This window comes from Trichosurus vulpecula, chromosome 2, assembly GCF_011100635.1.
Source record: "Trichosurus vulpecula isolate mTriVul1 chromosome 2, mTriVul1.pri, whole genome shotgun sequence".
Classification (NCBI taxonomy): domain Eukaryota; kingdom Metazoa; phylum Chordata; class Mammalia; order Diprotodontia; family Phalangeridae; genus Trichosurus; species Trichosurus vulpecula.
In genome coordinates, this window is record NC_050574.1 from 412,691,249 (window position 1) to 412,717,722 (window position 26,474).

General features: G+C 38.8%; 1 protein-coding gene across 2 annotated transcripts; it reads right to left on the minus strand.

Annotated features, from left to right (window-relative positions):
* Positions 1-439: 439 nt before the first annotated feature.
* LOC118836005 lies at positions 440-23,933 on the minus strand. 2 transcript variants are annotated; one of them, XM_036743337.1, is made up of 4 exons: positions 23,861-23,933; positions 5,276-5,341; positions 3,681-3,731; positions 443-3,098 (listed from the first exon to the last, which is right to left on the minus strand). In XM_036743337.1, the coding sequence occupies exons 3-4, from the start codon at positions 3,709-3,711 to the stop codon at positions 1,900-1,902; spliced, it is 1,230 nt and encodes a 409-aa protein (XP_036599232.1). In that variant the 5' UTR covers positions 3,712-3,731; positions 5,276-5,341; positions 23,861-23,933; the 3' UTR covers positions 443-1,899. The 2 variants fall into 2 exon arrangements, with proteins under 2 accessions (XP_036599233.1, XP_036599232.1); XM_036743338.1 differs by lacking the exon at positions 5,276-5,341 and having other exon boundaries at positions 440-3,098.
* Positions 23,934-26,474: the final 2,541 nt, after the last annotated feature.

Sequence of the window (26,474 nt, forward strand, 5' to 3'; positions counted from 1 at the left end):
AAAATGGAAGAAGACCAGAAAAGTAAGAAGGGGCTCCAAGTTGTGCAGGGCGTTCATTACATTCTATAATTTATTCTGGAGGCTACTTAAATTTATTGAGTAGGGAGGTTGACATGCTCTGATCTGAAGTATGGAAACATTTGGATCGTTTCCTCTGAATTAAATGTCTGATTTGGGGAAATGGGTTTAACCGCTAGATGGAGATACCAAGACATATGGGGAGGTATCAGATACTCATTAATTTGCTGAAAATTGGATGAGAAAAGAATCAGGGAGTGAAACTGGAGAGAAAGAGGAGAAGTGAATATGGAGACTCTTCATGGCATGCCTAGCAGGGTCCATAATTAACTCTCCATGAACCCCAAAAGGAAGTAATAGTTGCTATTTTCCTGTCTGAACACAAAGAATAATAAAAGAGATGCAGAAATAAAACAAAAATATAAAATATAACCCAGCGGTCAGGCAGTTTACTTATTCTTGCATTTCTCTAGCCAAGTTTAGAGAACTCTGACAGGTATTCTTGACTCTTCTTCACTGGTGGAGTTACTCTACGTGGCCATTTTCTTTGTGAATATCTGTTGACTTTTTCCTCCCCCATGGCTGGTTATTATTGACAAGTATAAAGTTTATCCTGTGACTCCTATGTGCAGTTGGCAGTAAAAAGGTAATCCAAGGATCAATCTGCTTCCCAACTGAGATGATGATATAAAGAGTAGTGGATAGTGTGAGGGAATGAGTATATTGGGATGTCATTGATGGAAGCTAAAAATGAAAAATATCTTTGGTTGGGGATTTTTCATACTCATCCTCTCAGAACTGGGTAGAGGTGCTGTTTTGATCAATATTTGAGCTCAACAAAGATATCATTCCTTGAATATGGGGATGGTCATTTGAGATACAGGAGGCACAAATTAAACAATTAAACAGGCCAAGCAATTACATGGCATTTAAGACCTACATTTCTTTAGCTATTGCAGGAGAATCTCCTTGCAGTGGAACTGATGTTGATTTCCTGGAAATTCTGGTAAGCATAGCCTACCCTCTTATGGCATATGGTTTGATGTAACTTAAGTACCATAAGCTTTCCTGAGGAGCCATCTTTTCTGGATGGTCAGAGTTCAATGTAGTCTTAGTCAAAGAGTCACAGCCTATAAGAATTTTGGTCTTGGAGGTAAGGACCTGGTGGGAGGGGAATTCCAATAATTGGGTCCCTGTGTAGCTTCTCTGCAGTGTTCCAGGCCTTCCTTGGGTGATGCTGTTGGGTGGGTTCTATAGTTTAGTCCTGGTGGTTAGGGTCAGAGGGAATGATCACATGTTGGTCTATACTCTTCCATTCCTGAATAGAGTTGTTTGTCCAGTGGTCCTGGCATTTTGGAAATGGGTTCAGATGGTCAAGTCCTGGAGTCTGGAGGAAATGTTAGCTGTATGTTAGGTTTTGGTATACATTGGCCTTGTAGTCTGGGGTGGATGGAGTTGGAGCCTTCAGATTAATTGAAACTATGGTCATTTGGCCAGGGGTCGGTGGTTTGGTTCCACGGTCCAGGCCTACTGATGATATAACCAAGTGATCTAGGCCCCTTGAGGATGCTGTCTTTGAGTTAGTTTTCAGAGTAGTTTCCTCCTGCTAGACAAGAGTTGGTGGTGATACATCCCAGTCAACAAGTATTGATTTAAAATTAATTGAGGTATCCAGGACCTGTGGAGACACTGGCTGATAGTTCAAGCCTAGTGGAAATGTAAATGAGTGATTAAGACCTGGGACAGACTTAGCCCAGCAGTTCAGAACTTGGGAAACCTAATTATGGTGCCTTGAACTTGGTGAAACTCTGGCCTGTTAATTAGATACTAGTTAATGTTTGCATGAATAATTAATATGTGGTGCACAAAGTGGGCAGTGTCTCAAGATGTAATCTCATGGTTTAGGCCCAGTGAAACCTCAGGTTCATCGCAGTGATTGGTGTCTGGTGGATGTGTATCATGGGGGTCAGGAGATGGTAATGATCCAAATATGTCCTTGGACTGGTTATCAGGTTTCTGTGGAACTTCAGTCATGTTGTCATGACATGGAGGAGGCATAGAAGCCAGCTCACCACAATAGTCAGGGCACGGTGAATAATCTGTGCCTTTGACTGAAAGTTCAGGGCCTAGTGATGGTGAAGGTTTTGTCCTGGCCTGGAGTTGGGGAGCTGGTGATGGCATAACCATGACTTTTCCTTGTGAAGATAGTGTTGATGTGGATTTAACCCACTGGTAGGGGCACAATGAACATGGAATTGTGACCTTGGTATAGAGGTTGGCTTGTAATGAAGGTATAGCCACCCTGGATCTGGAGTACAGGTGAGAATGTGATGGATTAAAGTCTGTAGCCCTGTACCAATGGTCAAGAAATGGCAATGATTTTACTATGGCTCTGTGCCAGTGATTCAGGTGAGGTGTTTCCCTGACCCATGGTTTACCACTCAGCAAAGGCTGAGCCTGATGACTATGGCATGTTAATGGTTCAATCATGGCCCTGTCCTGGGATGAGGGACAAAGCGGGACTTCAAACCAGTGGTTAGTGATTGGTGTTGCTGTAGAATATTGGTTGAATGGGTAGTGTGAAAACTTGGGGACCTGGTCAGAGTCCAAGAGATTTTCTGTCCAAGAGTCAGGGTGGAACCGAATTTGAACCTTTTGGTCAGGTCTGAGTAGTGGTGTTACGCATTGTCCTAGGGAAGGTAATGACATAGGAATTCCTTTAGTCTTGTATTCATGGTATGTTGAGGGCAAAACTGTGGCCGCATAATGGTGCTTATGAGGTGTGGGTGGTTTAGTCATCTTCCACTTGTCAAGATAGGGTAACAGCACAGGCACTTTCTGGTTGTCGGAGTCAGGCAGCTGCCTGGTTGTTTCCTTGTGTTTCTGACACTGTGAGGGTACAGGTGTGGTCCTTTGATCTGAAAGGGGTAATGACTTGTTTTTTTCCTGATTAAAGTGAGGTATCTGCTCACCTCTGGAACAACTGTCTTCTTCCCGTGATGATAAAATCCGATGCTGGGAATATGGCAAACTTGACTGCACCTTTGAGTGAAGGTCTTTTGCAGGGGACTGGACTGCAACTGTTAATGAAAAGACTACAAAAGTGAGGATAAAGAACCACACTAAATATATACCACATATGGGTAAGAGAACTGTGGAACATGTGGGAGAGTACAATAGAGATGTGATAGTTAAAGTATCTTGTATTTGTACAGTAACTTAAAGTTATCAAAGTACTTTCACAGGCATTATCTCATGTGGTCCATATGACAAGCCCATGAGGTAGTCATGGCAGGTATTATTGTGCCCATTTGACAGGTGAGAAAACTTAGACACAGAGAAGTTAAAACAACTTGAGTCATAGATAATCAATTGTGAAGGCAAGAATTTAGGAGAACTAATATTCACAGCGGTCAACTTGACTAAAGTCAAGGTGCAGAGAATAGGATTAGCACCCATATCTTTCAGCTTCCAGAACACAGAGCTTTCTGATTTTGAGGACCACTTAAAAGATTCAAGATCAGATGGATGAAAGTCACAGAAAGAGTAAACTGTTTTATAAGGAAAATGCATCATGGCATTCATAAGGAGAATAGCGGGCAAGAGTAGGGAACAATGCAATGGGGGCCCCATTGAAGATGTTTGAAAACTAGAGTTCTCACCTTTTGGAAAAAGTCTTTGTTTCCTCCCCATTTACCTCTCGAAAGGTTTTCCTTGAGAAAATAATATATTAACAAACTTCAGAGTTATGATTATTCTATAGATTAAATAATCAAATGTACTTACACAAAAGCTTTGCCTAGCCTGAGATATTCCCTTTTAAACTCATTCTACATTGTCAATGTGAATCTCAGTATATTCATGGAGTATCATATCTCTTCAGCTTTGTCTTGTCAGTTTTGACAAGTTTCTCTCAAGTAGAAAAAATAGGGAAGCTAGTCATTTGTCTCTGCTGCACCTGTCTCTATTGCTCCTCACCTTTAGTATAGTCTACTTTATGGTACGTAAGTGCTAAATTCATATATGGAGAACTGTTATGATTGAGAAAAGAATAATGCTATGCTACTTGCAGGATTTTAGGGGGGGAAATGGAGCCTTAGGCTGAAATAAATGAATCTCTACAGGAGAAATTTAAAATATCAGGCTATGAATTCAAGTGGTACTTTCTTAAGCTCAAAGATGTCATCTTTTCTCATTCTGCCATCATAAATTAAACTAATTATATCTCCTTTAATTTGATTTTGCTAAATCACCCCAAGTCAGGATAACCCAAACTCCAACTACATCTTTTCATTCTTAGTTTTGTATAATGAAATGAATTTTTAAATTACTTGTGGAGAATTGTATGGCATTACCAAGGACAACTAGAAATTGAATAAATCGTCATACAACCAAGCCTGAGAAGTACTAGTTTAGACATCTTCAAAATCTGGCTCCTTCAGCCAGAGTACTCAGAAAAGTTTCACTTGGCATTAGACTGTGGAGCCGTGATGGTGAAGTGAAGTCAGAATTTTTGCCAAGCTTTTCCAGCACACTCCTGTAATAGTAATTAAGGTGGGACTTTTTGCTGTTGACCTTTAATGATTCTGGCCTTTGTTTGAATGGGGCAGGAAAAGTGGGTTGTTTTTGTATTTCTCAGCACTGAGACAATTGGGAGCCATTGATTTGTATCTGATGTGATATTGGGGGTGGAGAACTTTTCCATGCCCAGCCTGGGTGAGGTCATGGCCCTTCAGGGGCCCTGAACAGGATATAAAAGTGCGGAGGTTAGTGGTCTCCCTTGGAGCTCTGAGCCACAGCAGGAGTGGTGTGTGACTCTGGGCCAGCTATTATAATGAGCTCCCCATTTTACACCCAGATGTTGAATTGTATTTGGTCTGTAATTCAGGGTGCTGGTTTTTTCCCCTGAACTAAGCAAATGATATTTGTATGCTGGATTAAAGTAAGATTGTTAACCCCTTAATGTTGCTTTCCTTAAGTAAAGCAGATCAAAAGGACCTGTGTTTGCAGCTTTCTGGGTGCTGGTTGTTGGTGGATCTTACAGCCCCACAGAAGCTGCTGGCTGGATTGTTGATACAACTCCTCCACAAAAAAAACTTAAAAAACACACATCAAACAAAATTCTGTATGGTAAAGCTAACAAAAAGACACACTGGGTCATTTTTGCAAAACAGGGCAGATTAGGAAGAGAAAAAAAGAGGTTTGCAGATACTAGAGTGGGAACTGGTTGGAGCCATAGCATGGAAGTGGTACTCACTGTGAGCTGTGGAGTGCCAACAGTAGGAGAAGTCAAGCTGCTGGAGATGGTAAAGGGACTTAGCACCTATTCGGAAAGAGATTCAAAGGGTCCCTATGCTAGGAACATGCTATATGGTAACTCTGTCACCCCTTATCCAAATCTAGTTGCAGTTCCAGGGAAGAGAGGAGGGGTTGTAGTCACAAGAAGTAGGGACACTACCTATGTAAGGACCAAAGTACAAAACAGAAGGACTGTAACCAGACCTCTCTCCCAATCATTCCACTTTGGAAGCACTGAAAACTTATAGGTACCCGCTGAGCTGTGAGAGCAGTCAAAGCTCATAAAAAACCATAAACTTAGACCAGACATCCCCTATGCCCCAAGAGGTGAGTAGAGCCCACTATAAGATAAAGACAAAACCAAGATATAGGCTGGAAAAATAACCAAACAAGAAAAGAACCTGACCATAAAAAGCTACTGTGGTGATAGGGAAACTCTAGACACAAATACAGAAGACAATGGCTTGACAGTGTCTACAAGCAAAGCCTCAAAGAAATATAAAGATTGAATACAAGCCCCACAAAATTCCTAGAAAAGCTAAAAAGGTTTAAAAAAAAACAAAAAAGATTTAAAAAATAAAAAGAGCATTAGAGAAAAAATTAGGAAAAGAAAAGAGAGAAATTTAAGGAAATAGTGAAATGAGAATTGCCAGCATGGTAAAAAAAAAAAAGACACAAAATCCTGAAGAAATTAAGTCCTTAAAAATCAGAATTGGCCAAAGGACAAAAGAGGTACAGGAGCTGACTCCTATACCTGAGGTACACTCACACTCATTGAAGAAAATATCTCTTTTAAAATTAGAATTGGGCAACTGGAAGCTAATGGCACCACAAAACATCGAGAAACAATAAAACAAAGTCAAAAGACTGAATTGAAGAAAATATGAGTTATTACTCATAAGAAAAACTGACCTGGAAAAAAGAGAAGAGATAATTTAAGAATTAATGGACTACCTTGAAAGCTATCACTAAAAAAGAGCCTACACATCATCTTTCAAGAAATTATAAAACAGCTAAGATACCTTAGAACCAGGTGACAAAGTAGATATTGAAGGAATCTACCAATTGATTATGTCCTGAAGAAATCCCAAAATAAAAATTCCCAGGAATATAATCGAATCCCCAAACTCCCAGGTTAAAAACAAAATGCTGAAAGCATTCAGAAATAATACAAATATCGTGGATTACACAAGATTTAGCAGCTATCACTATGAAAGAAAAGGCTTGGGATATGATATTCTGGAAAGCAAATGAACTAGGTTTAAAATAAAGACTAACTTACCTAGAAAAACTGAGGATAGTTCTCCATGGGAAAAATATAGATATTTAATGAAATAGAAAATTTTTCAAGTATCTCCAATGGAAAGAACAGAACTGAATAGAAAATCTGACATAAAAACATAAGATTCAAGAGAAACGTAAAAAGTATAGAAAAACATAACTGGTAAGTCATAAGGGATATAATTACCACAGTTAGGTGTCTACCTAGATAGAAGGCAAATGTTTGAGTCAATTAGGTTGGGATGATCTTGAAAGCAGAATGGAAGGGTGAGAAAGAAGGATGCACTGTGAGAAAGGGAAGGATGAATGAGAAAAATTATTTCATATAAAAAAGGTGCATTAGGAAGAGTCTTTACAATGGGGAGGAAATGGGATGAGGTAGTGGGAAATGCTTGAACTTCACTTTGATCTGAACTGGTTTTCAAGAAGGAAGAATACATATAGATAGATATACATATACATATATACATATACACACAGTTGGGTATAAAAATTGTATAGGAGGAAAGGAGGGGGTTAACACAGAAGTGAAGGGTTGCTAAGAGGGAGGGTAGATTAAGGGAGAAAGTGCTTAGGAGCAAAACAGACTTTTGAGGAAGAGACAAGGTAAAGAAAAGATAAATAGAAGAGAGTGGGATGTAAGAAAATATATAGCAATCATAACTGTGAATGTGAATGAGATGGACTCAGCCATAAAAATGAAGAGAATTGCAAAGTAGATTTGAAACCACAATCTGGCAATGTCTTCTTAACAAGAGAAGCACTTGAAACACAGAGAGACATACAGAATTAAAATAAAGGACTAGAGCAGTCTACAACAGATTCTATTATGCTTCAGCTGAAGGTGTAGCAATTATGATCTCAGACAAAGCAAAAGCGAATACAGAACTAATTAAAGAGATAATCCAGGGAACAACATTTTGCTAAAAAGTACTATAGACAATGAATTAATATCAACACTGAACATATATTCACCAAAAGAAAATCATCCAAATTCATGAAGGAAAAGTTAAATGAATTATAAGAGGAAATAATAAAACTATACTAGTGGAAGACTTCAATTTACCCCCTTTCAATCCTGGATAAATGTAATGACAAAATAAATAAGAGAAGTTATAGAGATGAATAGAAATTTGGAAAAGTTATATATGATAGACCTCTGGTGAATATTGAACAGAAATAGAAAAGAGTATACCTTTATCTCAGCTGTACATAGAGCTTTACCAAGATCATCCTTGTATTTAGGGCATAAAAGTCTTACAAATTCAGAAAAATTCAGAAGTGTTAGATGCAACTTTCTTGTACCATAATATAAAAAAGTTGCATTCAATAAAAGGCCTTTGAAGCATAGAGTAAAATTAATTAGAAAAATAATTTAATCCTAAAGAATGAATGGGTCAAAGAACAAATCATAGAAACAATCAATAATTTTGTTAAAGATAATTACGACAATGAGGCAACATATAAAATTTTGTGGAATGCAGCCAAAAGAGTACTTGGGGGAAAATGTATATCTTTAAATGCTTACATCAATAAAAGTGAGAAAGGAGTGGAGCCAAGATGGCAGCTGGAAAGCAGGGATTTGCATGAGCTCCCCCACTCAGGTTGCTCCAAACACCTACAAAAATGGCTTTGAACTAATTCTAGAACTGCAGAACCCACAAAATAGCAGAGGGAAGCAGGGCTCCAGCCCAGCACAACCTGGATGGTCGTGGGGTAAGGTCTATCCCATGGAACTGAGAGTGGAGCAGAGCAGAGCCCAGCATGGGCAGCACCTGGACCAACCAGACCAGGAGCTGGGCGGAACAGGCCCTAGTGCCCTGAATCAGTGAGCTGTGGCAGTTACCAGACTTATCAACCCACAAACACCAAAGAAAACAGAGAAGGTTAGTGGGATAAGCTGCAGGGACAGTGAAAGAAGTTCACAGTTAGGCCAAAGCCCCAGGGGCATGGAGGTGATGCAGCTCTGAGGCTGCTTACAGAGCTACAGCTGCAGTTGCTTCTGCCCCAGGCCTACCTGGTGGGAAGAATTAAGAGGCAGATCTGATCAGGAGTGCAGAGCCAGCTTAGATCTGAGTGTGGTCTGGATTGGTGGTTCTTGGGGGAGGAGGAGTCCTGGCGTAGCAGAGCTTTCTGTTTAGAAATAGCTCTGGAAACAACAGTGCAGCCCCTCAAGCTTGGAACAAAGTACTCTCTACAAGCAGTCATACCCCCACAAAAAACTCAAGGATCAAGTAAGTTGGCTGGGAACATGAACAGACAGTGAAAACAGTCTCAGATTCAGACTCAGATTTTGGAATCTTTCTTTGGTGACAAAGAAGACCAAAACATGCAGCCAGAAGAAGTCAACAAAGTCAAAGAGCCTACATCAAAAGCCTCCGAGAAAAATATGAACTGGTCTCAGGCCGTGGAAGAGCTCAAAAAGGATTTGGAAAAGCAAGTTAGAGAATTAGAGGAAAAATTGGGAAGAGAAATGAGAGTGATGCGGGAAAACCATGAAAAACAAGTCAATGAGTGGCTAAAGGAGATCCAAAAAAATACTGAAGAAAATAACACCTTAAAAATTAGATGGGAGCAAGTGGAAGCTAGTGACTTTATGAGAAATCAAGATATTATAGAACAGAACCAAAGGAATGAAAAAATGGAAGACAATGTGAAATATCTCATTGGAAAAACCACTCATCTGGAAAATAGATCCAGGAGAGATAATTTAAAAATTATTGGACTACCTGAAAGCCACAATCAAAAAAAGAGCCTAGATATCATCTTTCAAGAAATTATCAAGGAGAACTGCCCTGATATTCTAGAGCCAGAGGGTAAAATAGAAATTGAAAGACTCGAACGATCACCTCCTGAAAAAGGTCCCAAAAAGAAAACTCCTCGGAATATTGTCGCCAAATTCCAGAGCTCCCAAATCAAGGAGAAAATACTGCAAACAGCCAGAAAGAAACAATTTGAGTATTGTGGAAACACAATCAGGATAACACAAGACCTAGGAGCTTCTACGTTAAGGGATCGAAGGGCTTGGAATATGATATTCTGGAGGTCAATGGAGTTAGGATTAAAACCAAGAATCACCTACCCAGCAAAACTGAGTACAACGCCCCAACACAAGATATGGGTTTTCAATAAAACAGAGGACTTTCAAGCTTTCTCAGTGAAAAGACCAGAGCTGAATAGAAATTTTGACTTTCAAACACAAGAATCAAGAGAAGCATGAAAAGGTAAACAAGAAAGAGAAATCATAAGGGACTTACTAAAGTTGAACTGTTTTGTTTACATTCCTTCATGGAAAGATGATGTGTATAATTCATGAGACCTCAGTATTAAGATAGCTGAAGGGAACATACATATATATATATATATATATATATATATATATATATATATATATATATATATATATATATACACATATACATATACATATATATATATACACATATATATATACATATACATATATATATATATATATATACATATATATACAGAGAGCACAGGGTGAGTTGAATATGAAGAGAAGATATCTAAAAAATTAAATCAAATTAAGGGATGAGAGAGGAATATATTGAGAGAGGGAAAAAGGGACAGATAGAGTGAGGTAAATTATCTCCCATAAAAGTAGCAAGAAGAAGCAGTTCTGTAGGAGAGGAAGAGGGGGCAGGTGAGGGGAAAAGAGTGAATCTTGCTCTCATCAGATTTGACCTGAGGAGGGAATAACATACATACTCAATTGGGTATCTTACCCCACATGAAAGAATGAGGAGATAAAAAAGGGGGGATGATAGAAAGGAGGGCAGATGGGGGAGGAGGTAATCAAAAGCAAACACTTTCTAAAAGGGACAGGGTTAAGGGAGAAAATTGAATAAAGGGGGATAGGATAGGAAGGAGCAAATTACATTTAGTCTTTTACAACATGAGTATTGTAGAAGGGTTTTACATAATGATACACATGTGGCCTATATGGAATTGCTTGCCTTCTTAGGGAGGGTGGGTGGGGAGGGAAGAGGGGAGAGAATTTCAAACTCAAAGTTTTAAAAGAAGATGTTCAAAAAAAAGTTTTTGCATGCAACTAAGAAATAAGATATGCAGGCAATGGGGAACGGGGAGGGGGAGTGAGGTGACAGAAGGGAGGGCTGACTGGGGAACGGGCAACCAGAATGTATGCCATCTTGGAGTAAGGGGGAGGGTAGAAATGGGGAGAAAATTTGTAATTCAAACTCTTGTGAAAATCAATGCTGAAAACTAAAAATATTAAATAAATGACATAAATAAATAAAAGTGAGAAAGAGGAGATCAACAAGTTGGGTATATAACAAAAAGAAAAAAGGAAGAAAAAACTAGAAAAATCAAGAAATGAAAAGTTTCCAATTAAAAACTGAAATAGAAATCTTGAAAATCAAAAGAAAGATTAATAAAACCAACAGTAAACAAAAAAACCACATTAAACTAATAAAGAAATATTGTCCTGGTTTTACTTTTTAAAATAACAACAGATAAATCATTGGGTAATTTGATTACAAGAAAGAGAGAAGAAGAAAACAAATAACTAGTATCAAAAAGCAAAAGGGTGAATGCTCCAACAATGAGGATGAAATTAAAGCAATTGTTGGAAGCTATTTTGCTCAACTATATGCCAATAAAACTGATAGTCTTAATGAAATGGATGAATATTTATAAAAATATAAATTGCCCAGATTAACAGAAAAGGGCCAGATAGACTTACAAGTGAATTCTACCAAAATTTAAAGAACAATTAATTCCAATACTACATAGATGGCTCAAAAATATGGAAAGTAGTCCTACCAAATTCCTTCTATGACATAAATATGGTTTCGATGCCTAATCCATGGAGAGCCAAAACCAATAAGGTAAAGTATAGACCAATTTACCTAATGAATATTGATACAAACATTGAAGTAAAATACTAGTAAGAGGATTATAGCAATAAATCATAAAGATATTACACTATGAGTAGGAATGCAGGACTGGTTTAATATTAGGAAAACTATAACCACAAATGACCATATCTGTAACAAAATCAATAAAAATCCTTATCATATCAATAAAAGCAGAAAAAGTTTTTGATAAAACTGAAGACTCATGCCTATTAAAAGCACTAGAAACTATAAGAAGCTTTTCTTAAAATGATAAGTAGTATCTCTATAAAACCAAGAGCAAGCATTATCTGTAATAAGGATAGATCAGAAACCTTTCAAATAAGATCAGGAATGAAGCCAAAATATCTATCATCATCATTACTACTGAATATTGTATTGGAAATGTAAGCTATAGCAACAAGGCAAGAAAAGACAATGAACAAAAATAGGCAATGAGGAAATAAATTATCACTTTTTCTAGCTGATATGATGGAATATTTATAGAATCATAGAAAGTAAATTTTAAAAATAATCAAAACAATGGCTTCAGTAAAATTGCGGGATATAAAATAAATCCACACAAGCCATCAGTATTTCTATATGTTATCAACAAAAAACAGTAGGAAGAGATAGAAAGGGAAATTCTATTTAAAATAACTGTAGACATAAAGTACTTTGGAGTTAACCTGCAAAGACACATATAGGAACTATATGAACACAAATTTAAAACTCTTCACACAACTAAAGAAAGATCTAAATAATTGGAGAAATGCTAATTGCTTATGGGTAGGCTGAGACAATATTAAAAAATGACCATAATGCCTTAGTTTTCTTTTTTCAGTGCCATACCAAACTACCGAAGAATTACTTTATAGAGGCTGAAAAATAATAAGAAAATTAATGTGGAGGAATAAAAGGTCAAGACTACAAAGGGAATCAATAGGAAAAAATGTGAAGGAAGAAGGTCTAGCAATACCAGTTCTCAAACTGTATTGTAAAGTGGTAATCATTAAAACTGTTTGGTACTGGAGAAGATATAGAGGTGTTGTTTAGTGGAATAGATTAGGTACACAATTTATAGAAGGAAATGAGCACAGTAGCCTAGTATTTGATAAATCCAAAGATCCTAGCTATTGGGGCAAGAATTCACTATTTGACAAAAATGCTGGGAAAACTGGAAAGTAGTCTCACAGAATCTAGGAACAGATCAATGTCTCATGCCATACATACCAAGTTCAAAATGAATGCATGATTTAGACACTAAAAGAGATATCATAATCAATTAAGGGTAGCATGGGGAAAAAAAACCACCTGTCAGATCTATGGGTTGAGGAGAATATATTACCAAACAAGAAATTGATTTTCTTTTTTTTTCAGAGTTGCTTAATTTTTATTTTTTACATTTCAAAAATTTCATTTCATTGGGTTTTTTTGGGGTGCTTAATTCTTACCTTTGGAGGCAGCCAGTTACTCAGTGGACAGAGCACTGAGCCCAAAGTTAGGAAGACTCAAGTTCAAATCCAGCCTCAGACACTTCCTAGATGTATGACCTTGAGCAAGTCACTTTCACCCCATTTGCCTTGGTTTCCTCATCTGTAAAATGAGCTAGAGAAGGAAATGGCAAACCACTCCAGTATCACTGCAAAGACTCCAAATGGGATCACAAAAGGTTGGACACAACTGAAATGACTGAACAACAACTCTTACTTTATTTCCATACTCCATCCCAAGAAGTGTGATCTTTGGGCTGGGAAGGACAGACCTAACATGATTAAGGAGGAGCTGAAGCTCAAGGTAAGCAGTTATTTTGAAAAAGATTTGTAGGTTTTAGTGGACTGCATGCTCAAACCAAGTTGCAGGGATATGTGCCAAAAAATTGATTTGATTTTGGGCTTTTCAGAAGGGCACTTCTTCTAAGATTTGGGAAGCAAGAGTCTGCTTTACTCTGCTCTCCTCAGATGTCATCTGGAGGACAATTTTGTTCCCAGACACTACACTTTTTTCTATTTGAAGAATTTTATAATCCATCTTCAGCCTAGGATGAAAACCAAGAAACTAATTTTCAAGAAGGTAAAATGGGAGATTTTGATTACATAAAATTAAAACATTTTATACAAACAAGACCAATGTAGCCCAAATGAGAAGAAAAGCAGGAAACTGGCAAACTGGCAAAAAATTGCAGCAAGTTTCTCTAATAAAGGTATCATTTGCCAAATAAATACAGAACTGAGCTAATTTTATAAGAATACAAACAGTTCCCCAATTGATAGTCAAAGGATATAAACAGGCAGTTTTCAGAAGAAATAATCAAAGTTGTCAATAACCATATGAAAAAATACTCTAAATCACTAATAACTACAGAAATGCAAATTAGAACAATTCTGAAGTACCACCTCCTACCCATCAGATTGGCCAAAATGACAGAAAAGGAAAATGACAAATACTGTAGAAAAATGGATAAACTAACATACTGTTGGTAAAGCTGTGAACTATCCAAATATTCCAGAAAACAATTTGGAACTATGCCCAATGGGCTATAAAACTGGGCTAGTACACTTTTGAGCTAGTACACTACTAGGTCTATTATTCCATGGAGAGCAAAGGAAAATGAAAATGACCCATGGGTACAAAAATACAGGAGTGCTTTTTGTGGTGGCAAAGAATTGGAAATTGAGGGGATGCCAATTAATTGGGGAATGGCTGAACAAGTTATGGTATATGATGTGACAAAACACTATTGTGCTATAAGAAATAGTGAAGGGAATGGTTTCAGAAAAAACCTGTGAAGACATATGAATTGATGGAAAGTGAAATGAGCAGAACCAATAACAGAAAATAGTAACAGAAATATTGTAAAGATGAGCAACTAAGAAAGGCTTGATAACTTTGATCAATGCAATTATCTATCACAACTCCAAAGGACTCAGGTTGCAAAATGCTGTCTACCCCCAGGAAGAGAACTGATGGACTCAGAGTGCAGAATGAAGTATAGTTTTTCTTTATTTTTCTTGTTTTTTTCCCTTTAGAATGTGACTAATGCAGAAATGTTTTACATAACTACATATTGTACAGTTGATATTATGTGTCTTGCCTTCTCAATGGATGGGGGAGGAGGGGTGGAAGGAGGAATAAAATTTAGAACTGAAAATCAAAATAAATTTTAAAAAAATTTAAAAAAAAACAGTGATAACTTTGGAGATAGTGGCTTTTAGTTGAATGATGAGGTCAGAAGGCCGGTTAGAGAGGTTTTTTAAAAGGATGAGAGGAGAGGAAATGGATTCACTGAGGCTTTGACAAGTCCATCTACAATAGATGTCTCTACTCTCTTATATTAACTCCCTACAATCTGGCTTCATACCTCATCATTCCACTCAAACAGCTCTCTTTAAATTGACCAATGTTCTTCTAATTCAGAGAACTAATGGCCTTTTCTCAACACTGTTGATCACTTTCTTCTCAATGCTCTCTTCCTTCCAGGTTTTCAGAATCCCACTTCCTCCTGGTTCTCTGCTTACCCATCACACGCCTCCTCATCCTCCTTTGCTAGATCCTCACATCCACTAATGGTGTGCATCCCACAGGGCCCTGTCCTGGTTCCTCTTCTCTTCTGCCTCTATACCTTTAGTGATCTCAGCTGCTCTTATGGATTTAATGATCATCTCTGTGCTGATGATTCTCAAACCTACCTATTCTGCCCTTTCTATTGACCTCCAGTCTCACATCTCCAACTGCCTCTCAGACATCTCAAAGTAAATGTCCAGTGGACATCTTAAATTCAACATGTCCAAAACTGAGCTTCTTCTTCTTCTCTCTAAACCACCCATTTTCTTCTAAACTTCCTTATTATTATTGTAGCCACCACCATCCCCCAGGATTGAAGCTTAGGTATTATCCTCAGAACCTCACCATGCCCCCCCCCCATATCCAATATGTTGCTAAGGCCCATCACTTTCACCTTTGCAACATCTCTTAAATAAGCCCACTCTTCTCCTCTTACACTGCCACCACCTTGATACAGGCCATATTGGAATACTGCCATAGCTTGCTGGTTAGTCTGCCTACCACACGTCTTTCCCTACTCCGGTCCATCCTCTATTCAATTGCTAAAGTGATTTTCCTAAAATGCAGACAATGTAAAACCTGTCATCCTCAATAAACTACAGTGACTCCCTATCACCCTCTCTAGGATCAAACATAAAATACTCCCTTTGATGTTCAAAGCCCTGCATAACCTAGCCCCCTCCTCCCATCTTTCCAGTGTTTTTATGTCTTACTCCCTGCCATGTACTCTTTGATCCAGTGATGCTGACCTCGTTGCTGTTGTTCCATGAATAAATCATTCCATATCTTGGCTCTAAACATTTTCTTTGGCTGTCCTTCATGCCTGGAATGCTCTACCTCCTGGATTCCCTGGCTTCTTTCATGTCCCAACTAAAATCCTACTTTCTACTGGAAGCCTTTCTCCCAATGTTTCAACAATCTCGCTAGCAGCTTCTGTGGGGGTATAAGATTCACCCACAGTCAGCACCCAGAAAGCTGCCAACTGCACAGGTTCTTCTGATCTGCTTAAGCAAGAGAAGCAAGGTGAAGGGGTTGACAAGCTTGCTTTTAATTCAGCATTCAAATATCATTCAGTTGGTTCAGGGGGAAAAGTCAGCACCCTGAACTTCAAAACAAAATGCAAACAAATTTCAAACATCGACAGACTTTGTCTGATTCAATCCCAACACCTAGTTACCAGAGTTCAACAAAATCTCAACATCCGGGTTTACAAGCTGGAGGGCTCCTTAACTACAGCTGCCCAGAGTCTCCTCATCAACACCATCTCCAGAGCCCCACACCAATGGCTCTGTCCTCCCTTCTTATAGGGCTTCAGACATCATCAAACATCATCTGAATCACCAGAGCTCAGGCTCTGGTGATTGGTTCTTGAGTTGGTCCCTCCCCTTAGGACCCTGGGAGGTTCACATCCACATGGATTACATTAACACCTAATGGGGTTTGGGCCTGGGGCTTAGCACCTAGTAAAGCTCACTGAGATAAACTGAGTCACTCAAAGAAAACAAAGGCCATTCTGGTTACACCCAATCCTTCTTAATTCTAGTGCCTTCACTCTGTTAATTATTTCCTACTTGTGTCATATATCAGTTGTTTGTACATATTTGTTTGCTTATTATCTCTCCCTCACACTAGATTGTGAGCTCCCTGAGGGCGGTGTGTTGCCAAAGCAATATTCACAGCAGTTCCTATTGCTACGAATGTGCCAGCATGGTTCTGAATTGCAAAATACAACAGTTTCTCCATATAGAAGACAGAAGCAAAACATTTATTTGGACACCAGAAAGCCAAATCCCAACACCAATAAAATGAGTTAATACATGTTATCACTACAGGGAGCGATTCCATCCCAAAGCCTTCCCACAAACAAACACTCGCAATACTAGCTGCTCACCTGTGTCTTCTCTCTCCCATAGCTCTAACTGCTCTGACCAACTTGCTTCCTGCTCCACCCTTTCCTGTTCTACCCGTTCAGCAAGCTCCTCCCACCACATGTGACTTAGGTTTTCACAAGGCTTAAGCAGATCACACGGGCCTTTTAATGAATTGGAAGATCTTCAAATTAAGCAAAAATACGATACAGGCAACAATACAGGCAGGAGCTGTTTTTGTTGTTGTTGCCTTTCTTTGTATTTCCAGTAGTTAGCAAAGGGCCCAACATATATAATGGGGCACTTAGTAAGTGCTTACTGATTAACTGACCAAGGAATTTAGATGAGAAGTGGAGGAGAGATATATGTTATAGTGTACAGTCTCAGAGACTGGGAAGATTTTGGCACATTTGTAAGCAGGAAAGGAATCATTAGATAGGAAGAAGTTGAAGATTAGAGAGAGGGGATGATAATTGAGGTGATCTGCTGATGAAGGTGAGAAGGAATGAGTGGAAAGTGCTTGTCAAAAAAGAAGGGCCATCTCTTCATAAGAAACGGGAATGGAAGAGACACAGTGAGGGGGATGCTTATCACTGGGGTATGAGATAAAAGGGAGGGTAGAGACAGAACTTCTCAGTGAAGGGCCTCAATTTTTTCACCGAAGTTTGAGGGCAAGGTCCTGAGTGGGTGAAGGTACTGGGGAAGACATGAAAAGAGAAGTTTTTAGAATAGTTGCTATGGCAGGTGGAATAGAGAACCAATTAGAGAGGAGCAGAAAGATTGCCAAGTTACACTGAAGGCTTAGTTGAGATTAGATAACATCAATTTGTGATGAATCCAGACAATTCTATTTTGTGACTTCCCCCACCTCCATGAGAAGTGAGGACGTAGATGATGGGAGGAATCTAGAGTTGGGGTATGGCAGGGTATGAGTAGCAATTGGACAAAGGACAAGGGAACAAGAGATTTGAGAATAAAATATGAGAGTAAAAATATTATGAATTGGTTCACCAAAGGATTTAGATTGAAAAGTGAGGAGAGTGCAGCCAGAGCAGGGGTGATAGCCTAGGAAAATCTTAAAGGGATTAGGAGTCACAGCAAGAGACCAAAATATAGGGTTAGTTATTGAAACACATAAGAAGAGACGGAATGATAAAAAGATTATGATAGGATAAGGGAATCTTGGAGTTCTTGAACTAAAAGTAGAACATTTGTGGGTGATAGCAAGATCAAGCATATGACCGTTTCTGTGTGTAGCTGAGATATAGTGGAAGAGTAGGTCATGGGATCTGGGTAGATTGGAGAATTGGAAAGCTGGGATATTTGAAGGAATATCAGCATTTATGTTGAAGACCCCAACAGTCTGAGTACAGCAGTTGGTATGGGGAAAGGTCCTCTGAGTCTGCCACAATGTAATAAAAACGAGGGACAATGTCTTTGGCGGGGTGATAGATCTTACAGCCACCAGGATCCACTTTCAGGTGTCAAATTTGAATAGTGTTAAACTTCAAGAGGAGGAGGCCACTGAGTGAATAGTGGAAGAGGGAGAGTCTGAAAGTAGCAATGGGGATCTAGGAGTATCCCAGAAGGTGTGAGTCAAGGTACAATCAGTCCTGGAAAGGATGGGTGGAGCAGTGTCATCTTTAGAGAGCCAGGCCTCAAGTGAGTGATGATGGATGTAAGAAGAAAAAAAGAGGCCTGAAATGGAAGGAAGCATGTTAGTTTTTGAGTGGGAATTCTAGAAGCACAATGGAGAGATAGGCAGGGTGAGACATTGGAGAAATATGGTTAAAGTGGATGGCAATGAAGGAACATATAGTTGATGTTGGGGCAGGGAATTTGTTCTTTGGCAGTCAAAGTTCTGTAGGATAGGAATGGAGAAGTAAGAGAGGGGTAAGAATATACTGATCATTGAGGAATGAGTCCAGGCAGAGTGTCTATGGATGAGAAGAAGTCTGTTTATTTAGGTAGGTTATTAGAAGATTCAAGGTCTCCCCAGGGCCCAGGTTCTGGGGGTGTCTTGGCACAGTCTTCAACTGCCTGGACTTGTGACAGGTAATATTGCTATGTCCTGGAAAGCTTCCTGAAGCCCACCCTTATGTATTGAGCAGGAAGTGGTGTGTCCCTGAACACACTCAGAAGCCAAGTCAGCAAGGAATAGGCTATGTCTGGATAAGCAGGAGCAAGTCTTGGTTCTGTTGGTGTAGGAGGGGTATGGAGGAGGAAAATTCAAAAATTCTGAAAACTTTTAGCTCATTCTTACAATAATAGCTGGCATTTATATAAGACTTTAAGATTCCCAAAGTGTTAGCGATATATTGTTTAGTGAGCAGGTGATACTATTATCTTAATTCTACAAATGAGAAAATTGAGACTCCAGAAAGGTTAAGGGGCTTGCTCAGGATTGCAAGTGCTAGTGTCTGAGGTAGGATCTGAACTCACACGTGCAGCACTCTGTATACTGGGATACTTAGCTGCCTCAACTTCCTAATTCCCTTCTCTTTTGAAAAGAATACGTTAGACCACAAGTGTCAAATTTGAGGCCCACGGGGGCCTGCAAAACTTCTGAGTGCAGGTTGAACCATATTAAAAATTGGGAAAGGCTCAACAAAATAAATGAAAAATACAATAGAAAGTAGATATTAATTTGTGATTTTCTAAGTCAATATGAAGCCACCATTTGAGGTTGACACCAATTCTACTAGACGGTAACCTCTGTGAAGACAGGAATTATGTCTTAATGATTTTTATCTCTGCAGCAACAAGCATAATGTCATGACTGTGGAAGAAAGATAATCCCTGTGTCTTACATAAAGAAATGAATGGTCAAATTTCTCTTCCTGTTAGAAGCAGAATCTGCATAGCTGTCTTTGGATTTGGGTAGTAGATTCCCTAAGAAGCTTATATACAAATCTTCTCTTTGCTTTTTCTCCATCACAGACAGCAGATTAAATAAAACTCATTTTTATTGATGTCTAAAATCTATCTTGCCAGAACATTAGTAAGGCAACAGTTATCTAGGTGGCAGGCCATACTACATCCATCTCAATTTATGAGCCCCTGGAACCCAAAAGACATAATCATGAGAGCTAGAGTTAAGACAAAGTATTTTATCAACCATCTGCGGCTCACAAGCCTTTAATGTTAAGGGTTCCTTTCCTGAGAAATGTAGCATGGTGAAGAAACCTATCAAAAATGATGGGCCATTAAAACAAATACCTGCTTATATTTCCCAGAGGCTTGAGGGGAGTTTTGGGGAGTGAGAGAGAGAGAGAAATCAAGGGATTATCCTGGAAAGTTCAGCAGTAAATAGAATATAGAAAGGAAAAGGTAGAGGCTTTTAAAGAAATAGACGCTAAGGTTATGTAACCCTAGGCAAGTCACTCAACCCTGTTTGCCTCAGTTTCCTCATCTGTAAAATGAGCTGGAAAAGGAAATGGCAAACCACTCCAGTATCTTTCCCAAGAAAACCTTAAATGGAGTTACAAAGAGTCGAACACAATTAAATTGACTCCACCACAATAAAATTCAATGAATGTGAATGAATTAACCACAATTGTTTCTAAAGAAAGTGGCACAATTTTCCACTATCTCTTTTAAATTTGAGTTCCCTAATAATTTTTTTTTGTTTCAGAAAACAGATAAATGGAGGTTAAATGATGTGTTGGGTGGCACAGTAGATTGAGCAATGAACTTAAGAGATAGGAACACTTGAATCTGAATCCTGACCAGACTTTCTGTGATCTTGGGCAAATTACTTACCTTCTTTCAGCTTCAACTTCCTCATCTATAAAATGGACAGTGATAATAATAGCACCAACTTCAAGAGTAGTGAGAATCAAATGTTATAAGTGGCAGATCTGGAATTCACACCCAGGTCCTTTGACAACCTATCTAGTGCTTTTCCTTTCTACAAAGGCTATCTCTTGAATCAAAGGCTGTCAGACTTAGCTAGCTTCTAGAAATGAAGCACACTTCATTCCTTAGGAACATGCATCTTCAACTTCACCCCAGGCATTTTCTTCCCTGCTTTGAACCTACTTCTTTCCCCCTCTGTTCTGAAACTGTGATTAAGGCAGCATTACCATTGGCTCTGGAAAAGGATATGTCTGTGGATTGCCCTCTCACCACTACTGTGGCTTCCAAAATCAAAATTTGTTTCCTTTGCTACCCATTTCCTTTGTTCCTTCCTTCTCTTGGAATATTATCTTCTGGATTGTCCCTCTTTTGCATTTGTATCTCCACTTTTTAGCACAAGGCTTGATAATTTCTTAGATCACAAGAAGACACTTTTTTTTTCTAGGTCTGTGAATTTCACTGGTTTAGGGACATTGTCCCCTCTCCTCAATGAGGAAACTCCCTCTTCCAATGCATTTTGGCAAATGTTTTGCAATTTATAGACTCACAGAGTTTGCTATTGCATAAAGTGGGTAAGTCACTTGAGGGTCACATAGCCAGTATTGTGTCAAATGCTAGACTTAAATCTGTCTCTGAATCCCCTATGCCACAGTCTCTCAGCCACTCTATATGATCAGAAAAAAAAATTTCTTTGGGGGAAAAAGACCTATACATACAAAAATATAACAGCTCTTTTTTGTGGTGGCAAAGAATTGGAAATTGAGGGGATGCCCATCAATTGGGGAATGGCTGAACAGGCTGTGGTATATGATTGTGATGGAAATGTTTTGTGCTGTAAGAAATGATGAGCAGGATGCTTTCAGAAAAACCTGGAGTCCCATGAACAGATGCAGAATGGAATGAATAGAACCAGAAGTACACAGTAAAAGCAATATTCTACAATGATCAACTGTGAATGACTTAGTTATTCTCAGCAATATAATGATACAAGAAAATTCCAAAGGACTTATAATGAAAAATGCTATCTACCTCCAGAGAAAGAACTGATAGAGTGTGAATGCAGATCAAAGCATACTACTTTTTATTTTATTTTTTTCATGTTTTTTCCCCACAACATGACTAATATGGAAATTGTTTTGCCTGACTTGTATAACCTATATCAAATTGCCTGCCTTCTCAATGAGGAGGGAGGGAAGGAAGAGAGAGGATTTGGAACTGAAAATAAAAAAAAATGTAAAAATTGTTTTTACATGTAATTGGAAAAAATATTTAATTTAAATAAAATGTGAATTCTTTAAAAAATTACCTTTTGGATATACTGGTCTAAGTCATCTTAGATTCCTCTATCCCTCTCAGCCAAAGTCTTGCAAATTTTCCATTTTGTAGGAGTCTATTTAAGGCATACTTTGCAAGAGACCCTGAAGGGAGGGGAGCTGCTTTCCAGCCCCAAGAAATTGACATAAAAGTGCTACCACTAGCATGGGCACCTTAGGCACAACTCTGGTGCTCGGCTTCCTCCTCTTTTTTTCTCCCACCCTGAAACCCAAGCAAAAGTTCCTGGGAAGCTCTGCTGACCACAACCCCCTTCATCTCTTATGCTGTCTTAGTTTCCAAGAGCATCTCCCTACTCAGAGTTTCAGAAATAACAAGAAACAAAATATTACAAAGTTTTCCAAGATTGGGAAACCAGATCAACTTTTAGCTTCTATATGTACATCTTCCCTGAAGGGCAAACCGAGTTCTGATAAGTGAACAGTAGGGATAAAGCAAGAAAGAAAAAAAAATTATGTAGAAGAATGTCACTCTCTTCCCAAAGGACTGAAAGCTAGGCGTGTGTATTCTCTGACATTGTACCAACGTTGTGCCTCCAGGCATCTGTGTCCAACTATTGTGACACCACAGCTGAACAAAGCCCATAGTAATACTAATAATGGCCATTGCAGGGTAAATTGAGAAATCATCCTGTCTCAGGAATTTGCTGCTACATGCAAGAAATGACTCATTTTTATAAACTACATCAATCCTTTCAGAATAGGATTGTCTTTTGGCAAGCATTGAATTCACCCTGAGCCTTTAGCTCCAAACTTACTTTCAATCTCTCTTGAGACATTTGTACCCCAGTCACAAATAAATAGATTAAAGGGATCTATGGATATTGTGCTCATGTGTTAGACAGAAATAGAAGTGTATGTGAGGAAGAATTTCTGTAGCGTCCATTTGTAAAAATGGCCACAATACACATAATACAGGTTTTTCTTTTGCAGAAGCAAAGGAGATCATAAAAGTAAAAGCATTTGGGTAACCATCCTATTTATCCGTGGGTATTTTAAGTCCCTATTCACAGAACTTTCAAGCTTTGTGCCTAATTTTGCACCCCTCTCCTATTCTTGTTCTTTACTTACTAAATTCCCATTATTATGTCCCTGACTAGATTGTAAGCTACATTGGGGCAGGGATTGTGTTTTGTTCGTATTTATATTCCTCCCAGTTCCTAATCAATGCACACATATGCTTTCTCAATAAATTTGTATTAAATCAATGATTAGTTATACTATCAATAACGTATAAGGAAACAGGCTTTTTGCTGGCTAAAAATACATTTGGAGTTTGCTATCAAAACACATGTAACATAAAGCCAGGAATGATGGCTAAGTGGGTGAAGAACAAGGTTACATTTGATTCAGAAGACAAACTTAAGTTCACCTTATTTTTCTGGATTAAATTAAGGAGAATCTTGGAAATATTTTTAACAGCAGGTTTTCATCTCCTGCCCAAATATAGGGGCCTAAAAGAAAAGACTTAATTTTAGCCTTGGTGAAGCATGCCTAGATTTTGTTAGCTGGTTGTGGAGGCTATGACAAGAACTGTCTATCAACCCCTATATATAACAGGTTCTACTTTCTTTTCCCACATGTGGATAGAGATATGCATACATACAAACATATACACATACCATATACAGTAATTGGACCTGAAATGATTTGAATAGCCCTGAAGACATAAGCTCAGAAGCTCATTACCAGAGAACAATTTGTAAAAGAGATTGTGCGCTCTCAATGCCCAGAAGTTATAGAAGGAAAGAGAACAACTTACCAAAGTGTCAGAGAGATTAAATGCCCCTCCATCAGACGACCAGCACCTACCCCCCTACCCTCCCAGGGAAACTGGCAGCCCAAGGGCCAAGTTCAGCAAGAAGAGTACAATGTACATCACCAGATGACATTTGTGGTACCTCACAGTTGGTCCTGGTTGCCCTTACATGTGCATCCTCTGGTCAAATTTTTTCTCTACATGCATACCCCATGTGTTATCTGTATATATAACTCATTCAACACATTGATGGTGTGTTTATTTGTGGATGAATATGCCCCCTAACTAATGGGGCAAATATTCTATTTTCTTACTATGCTTCTTTCACTAAATAGCTTGCATGGAGCTAATTGTGTCCTCTGAATGACTAGACAAAAGAAAGCACACCAGTGAGGACTGATAAGCCACAGTTTTGAGTGGGAATGGACCCACACAAAGTACTTGAACCTGAGGTGACCATTCTCACGAGAGAAGGGTATTCCCAAGGTATGATAGTACTTGTAAATACCTAACAAACATTTGCTTGTATGACTGATTATTTGTAGAGCTATGGAGGTCATTGGATCATAGATTTATACCTGAAAAGGACCTCAAGAGTCATCTTGGTCCAACCTTCTCTTATGTAAATCAGAAAACCAAGGCACAGAGAAGTTAAATGATTTACCCAACATCATATAAAGAGAAAGTGACAGAGCTAGAATTGAAACTCTGCATCTCTAAGATGACACTACAATCCAATGGCATCAGCTTCCTTGCTGTTCCTTCAATATGGCACCACTACCTCTGGATGCTGGGCCTTTTCATTGTCCTCCATACTTGGAATCATCTCCCATCTCCATTTTTCTCTCAACTTCCCTGACTTCTTTCAAGATTCAAGTCAGACTCTACCTTCTGTTCGAGTTCCTTCCCAGGTTGCTCACCGCTAATACCTGCCCTCAGAGATCACCTCCCATTTCCTTTGTATATATCTCATAGGTATTTTTTGAATCTTATTGTTTCCCATATCCAAAAGTGAGCTCTTTGAGAGAAGAGACAAAGTTTTGGCCTTTCTTTATATCCTCAGTTCCTGTTATAGAAAAGGTACTTAATAACTGCTTATTGACTGACTGAATGGCTAGCTTAAAATCTTTCGATCTTCAAGTATTATTACTGCATTGATTTCCTATCTTTCAACCTATAAGAAAAGTGTAAATCCATATTTAATTGTTATGATTTTAGGAGTAATTTTCATGAAAATAAGAGGACAGTACAGAGTTGAATTGATTCATCAAAGGGTCAAGATGGGGCAAAGGGGAGAGCAGCAAGTGCCAGGGATATGACCTGGGAGGGAGTTGAAGGGTCAAGGGATTGGAAGTCATGATATGGATGAAGAGCAGGAGGTTTGATGAGGGAAGGCAGAGGGAGAGGTGGAAAACCAATAGAATATGATTGGATAAGGGGACTATAGCATTCTTGAACCTGGACATACATTTGAGGGTCAAGATCAAGAGTATGGACATTTTTGTATGTGGCTGAGATAGGGTGTAGGAGTAAGTCATGGGAAGTGAGTAGGTTGAGGAACTGAGAAGGAAGAGTCAATATATTGTTGAAGTTCCCTAGTATGAGGGCAGGAGTTGGTGGGGGGTGGGAAGAAAAATTGTGAGCCAGGTACTGGACTCACTGAAGGGGACTGACCTGGAGGACTGGAGACAACAGCTACCAGGATTTTGATTGGGTGGTGGAGATTAAAAACATGAACCTCAAAGGGAGAAAAGTGAGTGATGGAGAGAATGTAGGGAGAGAACCTAGAAGTAGCAATGGGGAGCAAGGAGTATTTCAACTCACCTGCTTTGACCTGTGAGCCACAGGGAATGAGTATACCTCTGATCCAGGGATAGGTGGAAGGACCTAATCTTTAGGAGATCAAAGAAAGAGGAATGGTCTTATATGCACACACATTTTTATTGCAGCTCCTTTTATAGTAGCACAAAAACTGGAACTAAAGAGGGACCTATCCCATGGGGAATGGATAAACTATGGTATATGAATGTAATGAATACTATCATGATGACAGGGGATAGTTTCAGAAACACTTGGGAAGATGTAGGAAGTGAGCAGATTCAAGAGAACACTCTGTACCGTAACATAAAGAGAAACCACCTCAAAAGGTTTGAGAACTCTGATCAGTGCAATGATCAGCTACGATTCTAGAAAGGAAGGATCATGCCCTCCAGGTATTTTGGAAGTGTCCATATGTTTGTTCATGCTATATGCAAACATTCCTTTGTAAAAGCATATCTGACTGTTACTTATAACTCGGTTTGAGGAACCCCTAAAATTTGGGGAATATAATTACTAAGGGCTGGAGCCAATGGCCAATCCTAAATACCTCTGAAACTCCCTGAAGGGTATCCAGAGAACCCTGGAGGAGGAGTAAAATATAACATACCTGGCTTGTAGGCAATCAGAGCAAGAGTAATCATTGTTACATATAGTTGATATGAGGACTTTTTTTCCAGCAGAGGTATAAGGTAATATAAGGGTAAAGTGGCAATAAAGGGAAAAAGTGGGAAAGGAAAAAATGGGTCTCATATTGACTTAAGAGAGCCATTTATTAATATAATTTATATTTAATTAA